The sequence below is a fragment of the Octopus sinensis genome, linkage group LG23 (genome assembly GCF_006345805.1).
Source record: "Octopus sinensis linkage group LG23, ASM634580v1, whole genome shotgun sequence".
Classification (NCBI taxonomy): Eukaryota; Metazoa; Mollusca; class Cephalopoda; order Octopoda; family Octopodidae; genus Octopus; species Octopus sinensis.
In genome coordinates, this window is record NC_043019.1 from 5,421,574 (window position 1) to 5,439,355 (window position 17,782).

General features: G+C 39.3%; 1 protein-coding gene across 1 annotated transcript; it reads right to left on the bottom strand.

Annotated features, from left to right (window-relative positions):
* Positions 1-120: 120 nt before the first annotated feature.
* Positions 121-15,191, bottom strand: LOC115223578 (RNA-binding protein 8A). The gene is made up of 6 exons (XM_029794218.2): positions 15,076-15,191; positions 11,228-11,287; positions 8,946-9,023; positions 3,893-4,029; positions 2,866-2,996; positions 121-290 (listed from the first exon to the last, which is right to left on the bottom strand). The coding sequence occupies exons 1-6, from the start codon at positions 15,137-15,139 to the stop codon at positions 230-232; spliced, it is 531 nt and encodes a 176-aa protein (XP_029650078.1). The 5' UTR covers positions 15,140-15,191; the 3' UTR covers positions 121-229.
* Positions 15,192-17,782: the final 2,591 nt, after the last annotated feature.

A 17,782-nucleotide genomic window follows, 5' to 3' on the forward strand; every position in this document is an offset into this window, starting at 1 on the left:
CGAAAGGTGCCTTTCATGTGCCACCAGCATCAGACAATTTCCCTCCGTGAGACCCAACACTCGAAAGGTGCCACTTATGTGCCACCAGCAATACAAGAATAACAAGATCCAAACAAACAGTTGAATTGTTTTAGATGTTTATTAAAATGAAGATGGATCCCACCCCACTCCCGCACTCCAACAATAGTAAAAAATAATGAAAAGATTTTGATACAAAATAGTTTTCCCATCAGCGCCTTCGTCTGTCTTCTCTGTCTCCTCGGTCCCTATCTCGGTCACGCCGGCTCCGACTGCAAAAAAGCCAAGAAGCAAAAATGAAAAACCATTAACTCATTAGCATTTAACCCTTTAGCATTCAGATTATTCTCTCAACGGTAACACTTTTTCATTCAAATTGTTTTTAATTAATCCTGCATTATTTTGCAGTCTTGAAATTTTGATGATGTGACTGTATATTTTATAGTGGCATTGAAGGGTAGGTATGATAGGCTTGATCTGACCAGTTAGAACATAAAACAGGAATGGCGCAGGAATGGCTGTGTGGTAAGTAGCTTGCTAACCAACCACATGGTTCCGGGTTCAGTCCCACTGCGTGGCATCTTGGGCAAGTGTCTTCTGCTATAGCCCCGGGCCGACCAATGCCTTGTGAGTGGATTTGGTAGACGGAAACTGAAAGAAGCCTGTCGTATATATGTATATATATATATGTATGTGTTTGTGTGTCTCTGTTTGTCCCCCTAGCATTGCTTGACAACCGATGCTGGTGTGTTTACGTCCCCGTCACTTAGCGGTTCGGCAAAAGAGACCGATAGAATAAGTACTGGGCTTACAAAGAATAAGTCCCGGGGTCGATTTGCTCGACTAAAGGCAGTGCTCCAGCATGGCCGCAGTCAAATGACTGAAACAAGTAAAAGAGTAAAAGAGAGAGAGAAGCATATTTGGGCCGGATATGGCCAGTTTAAATGCTAAATGGTTAAACTGGCCATATCCAGACAAAAGATTCCGTTTCATCTTCAAACTGCCCAGATCCAGCCTCTCACACATACACGAAAATATTATTCTAAAAATAAATAATCACGTCATTGAAATCTCAAAGCTACAGGGTAATGAATGATTGATTCAAACCAATGTGAACAAATAAGCATTACATTTGACAGAGAAATCTGAATGCTAAACCTTTTTTGATTCCAACTCAGTTCAAGACTGTCTCTGTCTCCAAGACAACTAATATCAAAGCATTTCTAATTGAAGTTAAAAATCTTCCTTCATAGCATTAACCCTTTCGTTACTGTATTTATTTTGAGATGCTCTGTGTTTCTTTCAATTACTTTAAATATAACAAAGAATTTATTAAAATAACTTAGTTAACATTAAGCTAGTGTTTGGAACATAAATTGTGACTAAGGTTTGTGACTAAGATTTTAATTGAAAACTCATGTAAACAAGACATTTGTACTACTGAGCCAGAGCCAGTTTTAGCCGGGTTGGTAACAAAAGGGTTAAATATAACAAAGAATTTAGTAAAATAACTTAGTTAACATTAACCCTTTAGCATTTAAACTGGCCATATCCGGCCAAAAGTATTCTGACTGTTTTATGTTCAAACTGGCCAGATCTGGTCTCTTACACCAGCCCTACAATATCGTTTTAAAAATTAACAGCTACCTCATCAAAATCTCATAGCTACAAGATAATGCATGATTAGTTCAAAACAATGTGGATGAAAAAGCATTAATTTTGGCAGAATAATGCAAACACTAAAGGGTTAAGCTAGTGTTAGGAACATAAATTGTGACTAAGGTTTGGTGGAAGGTTTTAATTGAAAACTTATGAAAAAAAGACATTTGTACTTAGAACCAGAGCCAGTTTCAGCCGGGTTGGTAACAAAAGGGTTAATATCATCATTATTATGCTTCTTGACACTGACTTACAATGAAAAGTTCATTGTTTTACCAAATAAATTCTATGAAAATCTCAAAAATTAATTACAAAACATAGGAAATGTGTTTCAATGGAATTAAAGTTGTTAGCATAATGTAATAAAATAAATAAAATGTAAAACAATTAAAACAGGAAAACTAATGGAAACTATTTCGTTTTTGGATTTGGTTTGCAAGATTCTTTATGTGAGTTCGTGTGTTGGAGCATATTCTGTTGTGTCTGTGCCTTATAATTTAATACACTTACCGGTAAAATTTCCACCTTTTTTTCTTTTTTTTTTTTCCTAAAATTTTCGTTGTGTCTTGCAACCTTTTCAATAGTCAAAACTATTGAAAAGGTTGCAAGACGCAACGGAAATTTTAGGAAAAAAAAAAATAAGGTGCAGGAGTGGCTGTGTGGTAAGTAGCTTGTTTACCAACCACATGGTTCCGGGTTCAGTCCCACTGCGTGGTACCTTGGGCAAGTGTGTTCTACTATAGCTTCGGGCCAACCAAAGCCTTGTGAGTGGATTTGGTAGACGGAAACTGAAAGAAGCCCGTCGTATATATGTGTGTATGTGTGTCTGTATTTGTCCCCCTAGCATTGCTTGACAACCGATGCTGGTGTGTTTATGTCCCCGTTACTTAGCGGTTCGGCAAAAGAGACCGATAGAATAAGTACTGGGATTACAAAAGAATAAGTCCCGGGGTCGAGTTGCTCGATTAAAGGCGGTGCTCCAGCATAGCCGCAGTCAAATGACTGAAACAAGTAAAAGAGTAAGAAATAAGTGGAAATTGTACCGGTGAGTGTGTTAAATAATAAGGCACAAAAAGAGGATGACTCTCCCCAGACACAACAGAATAATGGAAACTAGTCGAGTGATATTTGTGAGGAGTGTGATGTGAGAAAAACTACAACAGTTTGAATATAAATCAAGATCTTTACCTGCTTTTCCTTGGTCCACGCACAAAACACCAGTCAACGTTTATTTTCTGTCCAAGCATGTCAGATCCATTCAGGGCATCCATTGCACTTTGAGCTTCTTTGAACGTTTCGTATTCAACGAGAGCATAACCCTGTTTGAAACAGAAACACAATGACCATAATTTAGGAAATATACTGGCACTGGTACCACAGAAATGGCACTTGTGTTCGTACCACATTAAAACCATCAGTTCTGGTACCACATAAAAAGCACTTGTGTTGGTACCACATTAAAACCATCAGTGCTGGTACCACATAAAAAGCACAGGTGCTGCAGAAATAGCACTTGTGTTGGTACCACATTAAAACCATCAGTGCTGGTGCCACATAGAAAGTAGCCAGTAAAACTCTGTGGAGTGGTTGGTATTAGAAAGGGTACCCAGCTGTAGAAACCATGCCAGAACAGACAATGGTGCAGCCACCGGCCTTACCAGCTCTGGTCAAACCGTCCAACCTATGCCAGCATGGAAAACAATAGTTAAATGATGATGACGACAATGATCTTGAAGTAAGGACATCCAATTTTACCAAAACTAAGCAGACAACTCAGGATCAATAATAGGAATAAAAATGAGTTCAAACTTTGCCATTTATGTGGCACCGGTACAGGACTGTTGTAAGGGAGAGTAGCCCCTGCAGTGGAGGACGGGTTTTCTTTTCATCTGCATGGGAAACAATAGTTAAGGTAGACTAAATGATCAGAGAACAATGGAATACACTGAACGGACCTTTATGAACTCAGTTCAAGTATCACCAGAGTCAACTTTGTCTTAATCCCTCCTGGGGTGATCAAATGAAGTCCAAATCAAGTACTGGACTTCGATATAATCAATAACTCCCTTTTGCCCTAAATTTTTGGCTTCACGCTCAAGTTATTGAAACAAACACAGAGCATCTCAAAATGAATACAGCAACGAAAGGGTCAAACATTCATTTTCAACTGAGTCAAAACATTTTCCCAAGAATATAACGAAGAGAGACGGATTACCTTAATGAAGCCTGTTCTTCGATCCAGGTTGACATTCAGATTCTTTATTTCTCCATAATTTGCAAATATTTCATAGACATCATCTTCCTGTGCTTCTTCGTGGACGCCAGTGATGAAGAGAATCCATCCTTCGACAGCTGCAGGTAAGAAAATGCAACCAAACAATATTCAGATTAGGTGAGATCAGACGTGTGAGCTCCAGGCTGCAGCAAATGGTCAAGAGTTGCAATTATGAATAAAATTTGTTGACCAGGAGATGTAGTGGCTTGCTGTACGTGATAAGACATGTCAGGCTAAGTAAAGCTGTTGTCTTCCAAACATACAGCACAGTCTTAAGTGGTTGGCATTAGGAAGGGCATCCAGCCATAGAAACCGTGTGGAGGCACATGGCCTAGTGGTTAGAACTGCTGACTCTTTCGCCACAACTTTCTCTCACTCTTTCCTCCTGCATCTTGCAGTTCACCTGCGACAGACTGGCGTCCCGTCCAGATGGGGAACCTATACGCCAAGGAAACCGGGAATCCGGCCCTAATAAGCCAGGCATGGCTCGAGAAGGAACAAACAAAAAAAACATAGAAACCATGTCACGACAGACCGTCAGAGTCTGGACAGCTCCCGGTTAACCAGCTTCATGTCAAACCGTCCAACCCATGCCAGGATGGAAAGTGAACATTAAATGGTGATGATGACAAACTAAAGGAGAATGCTTAGATTTGATTTAGAACTTGTGATAGTGGAATGATAAGTTATATCTAGGTTTATGTTGCAAATAAATTGGTGAAATCACTCAAAAGAAATATGGCACACACCATAACAACAACAACATAGGTGAACAGGTTTTGTATGTGGCAGATGATGGAGAAGACTGCTGGAGCAGACCGGTCTGTCCGACGCATACAAGTGTGGAGAAAGAGATGTAAAATGATGGTGATGACAACAATTGTTGTCATCACCCGGTCCAGGAATCGAAACCACAATCTTACGATCATGAGGCTGACACCCTAACCACTGAGCCACGTGCCTCCACAATATGGGTACAGTCATTAAACTATCTTTCATCCTTTCAGGGTTGATAAATTAAGTACCAGTTACGCACTGGGGTCGATATAATCGACTTAATCCCTTTGTGAGTGTGTGTGTGTGTTCATTCGTCTACATAGGCGGAGTATTCACAGCTGGGTGACCGTCCTAAACAGGCAGTAAATGGTGATGTAGAGTTTACCAGCCAGGTAGAATAAGGTAACATTATGTTGGGTTTTGTTGTTTAACCCCAGGCTGATACTTATTGTGTACACCAGTGATTCTCAACTGGGTTTCATATAAGATATTGTTGTTAAAATTTATCTGCAATAAATTCGTTATACTCAAAATATTCAAACTTTTTTTTGTCTAATTATAAGAATATCTTCCTCTTTGATCTTTTACTTGTTTCAGTCATTAGATTGCGGTCATGCTGGAGCACTGCCTTGAATGTTTGGTCAACTGGATCAACCCCAGTACTTTTATTTTTTAAGCCTGGTACTTATTCTATTGGTTTCTTTTTGCTGAACAGCTAAGTTACAGGAACATAAACACACCAACACTGGTTGTCAAGCAGTGGCGGGGGAGACAAACACTGACACAAAGACACACACATAAATGGGCTTCTTTCAGTTTCCACCTACCAAATCCACTCACAAGGCTTTTGACTGGCCAGAGGCTATAGTAGAAGACACTTGCCCAAGGTGCCACACAGCGAGATTGAACCCGGAACAATAAGGTTGGGAAGCAAACTTCTTATCACACAGCCATGCCTGCACCTGAGAGGATTTTCTAAACATCGAATGGCTTGGAGGGTTCATCCAAATAAATATGAACCAAAGTGTCCATAGGCGCAGGAGTGGCTGTGTGGTAAGTAGCTTGTTTACCAACCACATGGTTCCAGGTTCAGTCCCACTGCATGGCACCTCGGGCAAGTGTCTTCTACTATAACCTCGGGCCGACCAAAGCCTTGTGAGTGGATTTGGTAGACGGAAACTGAAAGAAGCCTGTCGTATATATGTATATATATATATATGTGTGTGTGTATGTTTGTGCGTGTGTGTTTGTCCCCCTAGCATTGCTTGACAACTGATGCTGGTGTGTTTATGTCCCCGTCACTTAGCGGTTCGGCAAAAGAGACCGATAGAATAAGTACTGGGCTTACAAAGTTGCTTGACTAAAGCGGTGCTCCAGCATGGCCGCAGTCAAATGACTGAAACAAGGAAAAGAGTAAAGAGTAAGAGTACACTTATAACCTTAGATTATATAAGTCAATGTGGCCTTCCTTTTCTTAAGGTGCAGAGTGAGAGTTGAGGAAGGTTTGACTATCATTTTAGCAGGTGAGGCTTCCTTGAGATAACCATCTGTCTTGTTTTGCAGTAGAAGAGTTATTGTATGGAATGAGGCAACAGCAAGATTTGAACATGGAAACACAAGGCATTATGGATCAACACTCCAAATATGACCATACCCACTGCACCACACAGGAAAGAATTGTATAGCGTTGGCAGGATAGCCACATTTGGAATATCTTCCATCATGAGTGACTAAGGGTTAAATACCAGAATATCAACTAGGTTCTCTGTAAAAATACATGCCTTCTAGCTCTGGTAAAATGACATTCAGCAAATGATGAGAGCCACAACTTCTCCATAGGATGCCAGGTTACATCTCCAAATCACTTGGTTTCTACTTTCAACAGCTAAGCTCAACTGGGTTGATGAAGAATAAAGAATTTTACTAAAAAAATACACTGAAATGCCTGCCCTGGACTTGAACTCACAACCCACAAATAGACATATCATTCATTACCTTTTTCACGTGGACATTTCAACTCAACCATAAACCTAACGGTTGAAGATTGTTCCGATATGATGTCTAATATAGAGAAATAGCAGCCAAATCTCCTTCAAAAAACACCCTGCCTGTACTCCTAGATATACATAGCCTGATTAACTGTAATAGCTACATCATTGGAAAGTTGCTTAATAACACACAAATCTGTTAAATTTACTTTTTAATTCAAATTTATTTTATGACGTGTCAAAACTGTCATCTTACAACTGTGATCTGGTCATTGACATTGTGGAACTGTGTCAGTCAAATGAAACTGAATTTATCTTCTATGTGTTATTTAGGGGCCAAAATGCAATTCAGTTTCAACAAATGACCTTAAATCAAAACTCTGAAATGAAGAAATATAACTTTAACTCTTAAGCATTTAAAATGGCCACATCCAGTCAAAATATTCCATTTTATGTTCAAATTGGCCAGATCTGGTTTCTCACACCTACCCTACAATGTTGTTCAAAAACTTTAGTTACCTCATCTCAAAGTATAATACAATGCATGACTAATTCAAAACAATGTGAATAAATAATTATTACATTTAACAAAATAACATGAATGTTAACTCAAGCATGTCTATGTGGTAAGAAGCTTGCTTCTCAACCACACAGTTCTGGGTTCAGTCCCACTGCATGGCACCTTGGGCAAGTATCTTCTACTATCCCCATAACTTAGCAGTTTGGCAAAAGAGAAATGACAGAATAAATACTAGGCCTACAAAGAATAAGTCCTGGGGTCAATTTCTTCAACTACAAACTCTTTAAGGTGGTGCTCCAGCATGGCTGCAGTCAAATGACTGAAACATGTAAAAGAATAAAAAAAATAAACCATATCAATCAGAGTTGAGCAGGTGCTTAACAAGAACATCATCATCATCGTTTAACGTCTGCTTTCCATGCTAGCATGGGTTGGACGATTTGACTGAGGACTGGCGAACCAGATGGCTGTACCAGGTTCCAATCTGATCTGGCAGAGTTTCTACAGCTGGATGCCCTTCCTAACGCCAACCACTCCGAGAGTGTAGTGGGTGCTTTTATGTGCCACCGGCATGAGGGCCAGTAAGGCGGTACTGGCAACGGCCATGCTCAAATGGTGCTTTTTATGTGCCACCTGCACAGGAGCCAGTCCAGTAGAATTGGCAACGACCTCGCTTGAATGTTTTCTCATGTGCCAGTAAGGTGACGCAGGTAATGATCACGCTAGAATGGTGCTTCTTACATGCCACCAGCACGGAGGCCAGTTTGTTGCTCTGGCAACGATCACGCTCGTATGGTACTCTTAGCGCTCCACTAGCACGGATGCCAGTCATCGAATTAACCAAAAATACAGATTTCAAACTTTGGCACAGGGCCAACAATTTTGGAGGAAGGAGTACTTTGGAAAGATGAGAGGCAAAGTTGACCTCAGCAGAATTAGAACGCAGATGGATGACATGTTGCTAAATACTTTGCCCGGCATGTTGACAATTCTTCAAGCTCGCCTCCTTAACACAAACCAAAAAATATTGGTTTCAAATTTTGGCTCAAGGCCAGCAAGGTTGGGAGGGGTGGGGTTAAATTGATTACAATGATCCCAGTGTTCAACTGGCACAGATTTTATTGACCCTTGCCCTCGACAGAATCTGAACTCAGAATGTAAAGATGGTCGAAATGCATCTAAATGTTTTGCTTGGCTTGCTAACGATTCTGCAAGCTTTCCACCTTAACACAAAGCAATATTGGTTTCAAATTTTGGCACAAAGCCAGCACTTTCGTGGAGGGGGTAAATCAATGACATGGGCCCCAGTGTTCAATTGGTACTTATTTTATTGACCCCCAACAAAATTTGAACTCAGAATGTAAAGATGGTTGAAATACCGATTTCTTTACTACCCACAAGGGGCTAAACACAGAGAGGACCACACAAGGACAGGCAGACGGATTAAGTCGATTATATCAACCCCAGTGTGTAACTGGTACTTAATTTATTGACCCCGAAAGGATGAAAGGCAAAGTCGACCTCGGCGGAATTTGAACTCAGAACTCTAAGTATTTCGCCCGGCGGGCTAACGTTTCTGCCAGCTTGCCACCTTAGATGGTTGAAATGCCGCTAAGCATTTTATGCAACTTGCAGACGATTCCGTAGCTCGATGCACTGATACCAAACCAAAACTATTAAGAAGTGTTCACGCAAGAATAGTACTCACAGCGTTGAGGTCCTGGGCCCCCATCATCATCAACATCCATCACCTCATAGTCCTCCACACCACTTTTAGTCTGGCCATCTGAAATACAAAAAATATTATTTCATCAGGTTAAAAATTAAAATTTTTTAAATAATAATTAAAAAAAAAACAGGTGTGTCAGTTGCTTTGAACATATCTCATTAAAATATACTAATTAGTAGCATTTACATGTCTACATTGTTGTTTTGTTCATTGGAGGTTCTTTCATTATTGATACAACAAAAATGGTGGTAACTATATTTTGCTGATAAAGTTTAATAAGACTGAAACATACAGAGAGTTGTCCCCATATCACTCAGTAAATTTTAAAGTCCTTTTCTGCAACTGTAAACCACATGTAACCTCATATTAAAGTGTTATTTGTACCATATTCGTTTATTTTTTGTTTTATTGAAGGAATTTATCTAGAATTTTCTTTTCATTTTCAAGCATAATGGCAGTGATTACACCATGAGTGGTCCGTTAGAATTCAGTGCTTAATAATTTAATGAGTGAAAGAGAACTTGGATAAATATAATTACAGTGCTACTACATACTTAATCATCATCATCATCATTTAACGTCCGCTTTCCATGCTAGCATGGGTTGGACGATTTTGACTGAGGGCTGGTGAACCAGATGGCTGCACCAGGCTTCAATCTTGATCTGGCAGAGTTTCTACAGCTGGATGTCCTTCCTAACGCTAACCACCCTGAGAGTGTAGTGGGTGCTTTTATGTGCCACCGGCACAGGGCCAGTCAGGCGGTACTGGCAACGACCTCGCTCGAATCTTTTACACATGCCACCGGCCCAGGTGCCAGTAAGGCGATGCTGGTAACGGTCATGCTCAAATGGTGTCTTTTACATGCCACCGGCACGGAGGCCACATAGCCACTCTGGCAACGATCACGCTCGGATGGTGCTCTTAATACCCTACTAACACAGGGCTCGAGTGCCAGTAAGGCGACGCTGCTAACGATCACACTTGAATGGTGCCTTTTAAACGCCACTGGCACTGAAGCCGGTTATGGTAAGGATTAAATATAAAGCTATTTACAAATATATTTGTAATGTAGGCTTCTCTGTATACTGGTGGGTTTATGTTACAGAGACAAAATGGGGTGCGGATTCAGCTCTGAGACTGAAAATCAATTCCCAGGAATTGATACCTAGGAAATATATAAAACACCCACATTCTCAATGTCTGGCATTCAACCTTACCTTGGGTGGTAGGCCTAATTTAGCACTCACCTTAACCCATCATTGTTGGCTGCCTTCAGCAGATTCCTTTCTGTGGTCTCAATACAGATAACAATAGACAATAGCTTTGTTGGGTAGTGGACTTAATCCATCTCCCAGTCTAATGCCAACACCGCTGGACAGTTGCTTTCAGTGGCGTCTTTGGTTTAAGAAGAGATAACTATGTCATTGAGTTCCTACCCACTGCAGAAGTAATCCATGGGTTCTGGTTTCTCTCTGCCTTTCTTTCTCACCAGTGAGTCACTGAGGCGATACAATAGGGGCTCAAGAGTGCTGCCCTTTTTTTGACTGTGCCATTAAAAGAATTGATTCAACCAATGGAATATTTATTCAATAACACAGTTGCTGCAGAGTTAAGTCCCTTGCACAAATATGCCAGAAGTAAGCAACTGCTTGGAATATATTAGGGATCTTTTCGGTTTGAATGGCAGTTTTTTATAGCGGTGTCATATGAAATTGTCACCCATAATTATGACCCTAGTATCGATCTATTGCATTTCAATCTGTTTTAGCGTTAGGGGTTGGGGAAGGGTATCTTTTTTCTTCAGAAATGTAAACAAACCCAATCTGTTTCTTATTCATACGGCACAATGTTTTCATCTCAACAGACATCATTGATTGGTTGAAATTGCAGAAATTAAAAAAAAAACAACAAATATCTTACAAACTATAGAATTTTCTCAATAAAGCCAAGAGAAAAAGATGTTTTATAAACACATTCTACCAGTATACAAAGTTTAAAATTTTTTAGTTACCTAGAAATTATGTTAAAAAACTGCCGTTCAAACCGAAAAGATCCGTCATTTGCTCAAGGAATAAGCTGAGAGGGTGAACAACAACAACTGTTGCTGCCACTAATCAGTCTAAATTCACAATTATTTTAGAATTTAATTGAAACTCATTAGGGGTGTATTCTGGTTAGAAATACAGTAACAAAAAGACTAAGATGTTATTTTCTTTCACACTGCTTCAAAATGTACCAAATATTACAACAGTTTACTAACCTGCTCCAAAACCTCTTCCTTTTCTTTTCTTAGCTTTTTCTTTTAGTTTCTGAAGTCCTTCTAAAAGAAAAAAGAGAAAAACAAGAAAATCATTATATCTTTATTGGCCACAATAATAGGATTACTAAGCAGGAAGCAATAAACCATATAAAAACAAGGTGAGTGGTAACAACATTACAAACAACATATTCTGGTGGAATGAAATCTTATCTTCTTATTTACATGCTTGGGCTGGTGCCAAGTAAAAAGCATGCCGGTGGCTTGTGAAAAGCAACATCCGAATCGTGGCCGATGCCAGTGCCGCCTAGACTGGCTTCCGTGCCGGTAGCACGTAAAATGCACCAATCCAACCGTGGCCGTTGCCAGCCTCGCCTGGCACCTGTGCAGGTGGCACATAAAAAGCACCCACTACACTCACGGAGTGGTTAGCGTTAGGAAGGGCATCCAGCTGTAGAAACACTGCCACAACAGACTGGAGCCTGGTGCAGCCTTCTGGCTTCCCAGATCCCCGGTCGAACCGTCCAACCCATGCTAGCATGGAGAACAGATGTTAAACGATGATGGTGCCAAGTAAAAGCACCCAGTACACTCTGTAAAGTGGTTGGCATTAGGAAGGGCATCCAGCTGTAGAAACCATGCCAGAACAGACAATGGAGCCTGGTGTGTCCCCCATCCCTACCAGCTCCCATCAGACTGTCCAACCCAAGCCAGCATAGAAGAACATTGAACTTTTCTGGCCTATACCTACTGCTTTAATTAACACAATATCCTCATCATCTAACTTGATGGCTCCCTTCATTCCTATGACAATACGCCTAACATTATCATCATTATTGTATTAATGTCTACTTATCCATGCTTGCATGGATCAGATAAAAGCTTGGTGGGACAGAGTTTTTCTACAGCTGGAACCGCCTTTTAACATCAAAGCCTATCGGTTTCCAAATGAGGTAATAATCTCTCAGTTTATCAAAAAAACTTATGATAACTGGAGACAAATGACAAGCATTTTGGCTTACAAAGATTACACATCAAACAGTGTTAGTGAAGCCATTGTCTGCAAACCAGTGAGTGAAATGCACATGGAGGTGAGAGGGAATCATGAAATTACTCAAACACACCACCATCATTTAATATTGGTTTCCCATGCTGGCAAGCCAGAGGACTACATCAAACTCCATTGTCTATTTTGGCATGATTTTTATTGCTGGGTACCCTTCCTAACGCCAACCACTTTACAGAATGGGCTAGGTGCCTTATTTTGTAGCACAAGCACATATCTAAGGCAAAGTATCTTCCATCTACCAAATCCCCTTACAAGGTTTTATTCAGCCTAGTTTTTCAAAATATCAAAATACTGAGAGGCTAAAGTTGTCTTGGAAATGCTCAATTTACACATTCAACTTAACCTTTATTTGGAATACATATTTATCCCTTCGGAGATCTTTTTCCTTATTTACTATTATTATTATTATTATTAGTACTATGACCCGGCAACGCCAGGCCATAATGCTAGTGCATGCATATACAGCTGCGTGCATGCGCACATACACACGAGTACTGTCTAAATCTCTGACCAATCACATACAGCTAGCTGGCATTCAATTGGCGTATCAAATTTCAGGCATTTTGATTGGGTTTTGGATAGAAAATTCACAAAAAAGTCACTTCTATTGACTAGGGAAATGTAACGATGTACATGACCACCATTGGGCGGTTTTAAATGACCATAGAAAGTGTGAGCCCTCTAACTGAAAAATTGTGGATTTGTATAAAGGACACACACACAAGACATTTTGCCATTTATATATAGAGATTATTATTATTATTATTTACTATTTCAGCTGCCCTCAACAGTCTGCCGTTTATCCTTATTGTCTATACCCTCATCATCATCATCATTGCAAGATGGAGTGGTGCTGGTGTTTATGACCAGAGGAGAAATCCTTGATTGTCAGCTTCTGGAACTGAGGATAGAATACCTGGTTCACTATTTCTTGAGACTTGACCAATGGTTCTTCAAAAACAGCAGTTTCTGTGACATGTCTGCTTTTAAAGATCTTCCAAGCAGAAACCCCTCAAATGATCCTTACTGACATACATCTAGCAAAAAGCTCTTAAACATTTCTTACTGCCACACATGAAGTAACATTGCATTCTGCCCTGCAACACCAATCTCAATTCTTTTTCCCTGCATTCATGGTTAAGTACAGCTCCAGACTGATCTGGTGTTTTTCAGGGACCATTAGAACTTGTACACTTATACAAACCACTCTTAAACATACATATTGCTACTAATAACTTTAGTACATACCAACTGCCAATACTGAGTCATGGATGAGAGGACAAGCCAACAATCATGTTTCTTTGCCCCATACGTTGTGACAGTAGCACAAGGGTACATGTATGACACCCTAGCCTGACCCTTTTATTCTTTCCAGGCATATTGGGACAAACACAAAGACACACACGAAATTGTAAGAATCTTTTGGACATTGACTGATGAGCAATTAGCTACGAATTTTCTATTAAATTTTCCGTTTGTTATGTTTTTGCTAAATTTATATATATTATACACACACACGACGGGATTCTTTCAGTTTACCAAATCCACTCACAAAGCTTTGGTCGGCCCGAGGATATAGTAGACACTTGCCCAAGGTGCCACACAGTGGGACTGAACCCAGAACTATGTGGTTGGGAGGCACAATTCTTACCACACAGCCACATTTGCACATATATATATATATAATAGGTATTTTATCAAACTAACGAAAGATAAAATGCCAAGTTAATACTAATAATATTTACTAGATTACCAATACAGAATGTGTTAGGAATAGATAAATATACAATCATACCAGCATTTAGTGGCCCTGTGAAATTAGGCCCAGGAGGGCTTTTTCGGTAACCTGACATAAGGACTGAATTAATGAATTTCAGGTAAGAAGAATCCTCCTACATCTCTTACTGCAAGATATCGAGTGTAAATAGCGGTAGATATTTCTTAAAAAAACAAACACGAGCCAAGACACAAACTATATTTAGATGTACTCTGGAGTACCAATACCCTGGGTTGAAAATATGGAGATAAACACGTGTATTTGTATGTAGGTAGTCTCACTGTGAAATAAAGTCCCAAGAGGGACTTTCCGACTGCTCCGGATATCTTGTGGTGGGGGGGGGGGTCTAACTTCACATCTAGACTAAAAATATGTAGTCAGGAGGGTTTATTCTTCTTATCGGTAATAGGTACTATTTAAGAAGAGTGGTCCCGGTGCTAGTCGTGACTAGTCAATCCTACAACGACTACCTAGCAAAGTAAAAACAAACACAAAATAAATAATTTTTTTACACAAAGGATCGACTAGTCACGACTAGCGAGCGCGGATGCTCGAGTTCGGTAGTGCGCGCACCGGTACTACTGTTCTTAAATAGTACCTAATAGTACCATAATAAATTGTAGCGATAATCAGATCGCGATTGTCTACATCTACCAAAACATATACACCTATATAACAGCGTTGTTGAAAGCGATGCTTTCGGTACCAATGTTCTACATAATGTTAAACAGTTTGTTAGAGTCATACAGAAAGAAATATTTTACAATAATTATCAGAGAAAAATGTCGTAACTAATTCCTTTCCCAAAACATTAACCAAAAACAACAACGAAATAAAACTGTGTTCCCCTTGGTTGATGGCGAGCGCGGCATGAGACACCAACGACACAATAATAATCATTGTTTTCGTGAACACAGGTCAACTGTTAATAATGGTAATATCAATAATAATATAATCGGTGTTAAACGATAAATAAGGACTAGAATATGGCAAGTTTGCACTCACGATCTCCTTCTTCGTCGACTTCAAACTCTTCTGCCGCTTCTTGGACGTCTAGAACATCAGCCATTTTCGAATTTAAGTTAAACAGGAAGTGGAAATCGGTCTGAATTACCTCCCTTGCTTACTCTCCGCGAGTCTACTTTCTCTTCTGCGAGTCTGAGTCTATCTCCCTCTCTGCGAGTCCATCTCCCTCTTGTCTCTCCCGTTCTCTTCCCTACTTTACTGTTTGTAGGTTTTGATCCGCTAGAATTAACAGTCAAAATCTCCCTCAAATCACACTTCATCGTCTTATAAAAAGTAAAGGCGATCCTTCGGTATAAGTACACACCTGACTTTGTTTACATTTCTGAAGATAACAGAAACCCTTTCTCCCACCCCTAACCCCAACACAAACCCAAACTCTAACCCCCCCCCCCCATATATATATATATAAACACTTTCTTGAAATGTATCCGGTACTTCCGATACTTATACCGAAGTTACGCCAAAGTAAAAATATATGGAGAAAATATAAAGGTTCAGTGGTCATGGATGGAATGTCGAGGGAGGTAAAGAATACGCTCACCACCCGTTTTCCGCGCTTTTTACTTTTTTTTTTTCAAAAATTTCTTCGGGTTTCTATGTTTTCGAAATCGGAGAATACGATTTTGCACAAAAATCACATTTTAAGAATTTTGTTTCCCCTATCCCCACCCCAATTCTTTAATTTTTAACTTTTCTTCGAATTTTCTTTTTCCAAATTTTAATTCCCTCCTCCCCTACCCACCCATCACCACTCTGATTTCAAAAAACTAAAAACTCAGAACGTATGTATCAGACCACCACCAAGGAGTCCCGACACGCTAGAAACAACAGCTAAACGACATTACTCCTGGAAAAACATCCCCTTTCAAAAAATCTAAAAGTAAAACATTCGGAGATGATGGGTAGAAGTTGGAAAGGCGGCGAGCTGGCAGAAACGGTAGCACGCCGGTCGAAATGCTTAGCAGTATTTCGTCAGCCGCTACGTTGTGAGTTCAAATTCCGCCGAGGTCGACTTTGCCTTTCATCCTTTCGGGGTTGATTAAATAAGTACCAGCTACGCACCAGTGCGTAGCTGGTACTTATTTAATCAACTTATATAATCGACTTAATCCGTTTGTCTGTCCTTATTTGTCCCCTCTGTGTTTAGCCCCTTGTGGGTAATAAAGAAATAGATGGGTAGAGTTGGGGAATGGGATCTGAGTGTTTCTTGAAGAAAAATTTTAAAATTAATTTCTTAAAGATCCATAATCTCTATTTTTCTACATGGATTAAAATTGAAATTTCGAAAAAGTTGAAAATTTAAAATTTGGGCTGGGGAGAGTTGGGGTTATAAACATTTCGAAAACCTGTTATTTTGGGCAAAATCCTAATTTCCTATATCGGAAACAGGAACCCGAAGAAATGGTTAGAAAAAATTAAAGAGGAGGGGTTAAGTTTCTAAACACGCTCATCCCAAATAAGAATTACAAAATAAGCAAAAAGGTCATTTCAATCTAAGTTGAGGAAGTAATAAAAGCAGCTGATGTTGCAAAAGGAATGACTGCTATTAATAAACAAAGACCAGAGATATTCGAAGAAGTGGGAAAGTTATTGTTTATTTTTATAAATGAGAAACAGATAATGGGTGACAGTGTCAGTGGAGCATTTATCTATGAGAAAGCATTGGAAATTTATAATGATCTAGTGAAGAAAACTCCTTGTATGAGTGCTGAAAGTGATACTTTAAACAGAACTCGGGTTGCTCTCTCTCTCTCTCTCTCTCTCTCTCTCTATATATATATATATATATATATAGAAATTGATATTAATCAATTAAAACCAGTGGCTTAGCATATTTTAAAAAAATCCGAAGATTAAAAAAAATTTTACATACAAAATTTAGAGGACTGACCACTAAAAGTGGACAGCCTTTATGCTAGATATAGACGTACAAATCGCCAAATATTGATGCAAGAGAGGTTGTATTCATCAGTCCAACCAATGGAAATATTGGTTGAATCGTTTCAGTGTTGGAGAAATATCTTTGGGTATTTTGTTACGACACTTTGCTTCTGGTCTTTCTCTTGGTCAGTGCGCATATGTGTGACTACATTATGCAGTATGTTCACCTCTCTGTATAATTTTATGAAAACTTGACTGCTATTTCTAGCCTGCTTGATAAAATCTACTGTGTTTCGCGAGATTCTAAGATCCAAAGGAAATCAGAGTTCTTTCCCTTCACTAATTTTTTTCCTTCTTTCCTTGCCGTATCTTTAATAATCAATACCTCATATGTACTTTAATTATCAATATACTCTAAAAATCCATATACGACGTTAATTAACACTAATTCTGGATCTTTTCGGTTTGAACGGCAGTTTTTAACATAATTTCTAGATAACTAAACACTTTTAAACTTCGTATACTGGTAGAATGTGTTTATAAAACATCTTTTTCTCTTGGCTTTATTGAGAAAATTCTATAGTTTGTAAGATTTTTGTTGTTTATTTTCTTCAATTTCAACCAATCGATGACGTCTATTGAGGTAAAAAAAACATTCTGTGCCGTATGAATATGTCCCTCGTTTAAGAAACAGATTGGGCTTATTTACATTTGTGAAGAAAAAAAGATACCCTTCCCCCCACCCCTAACCCTAAAACAGATTGGAATGCAATAGATCGATACTAGGGTCATAATTATGGGTGAC

Coding starts and splice junctions, on each gene's coding strand:
- LOC115223578 (XM_029794218.2), bottom strand. CDS start 15,139: ATGGCTGATGTTCTAGACGTCCAAGAAGCGGCAGAAGAGTTTGAAGTC. Junction 9,024..11,227: donor AGGAAGAGGTTTTGGAGCAG/GTTAGTAAACTG, acceptor TTTGTATTTCAG/ATGGCCAGACTAAAAGTGGT. Junction 291..2,865: donor CGTGGACCAAGGAAAAGCAG/GTAAAGATCTTG, acceptor GCTTTTTTGCAG/TCGGAGCCGGCGTGACCGAG.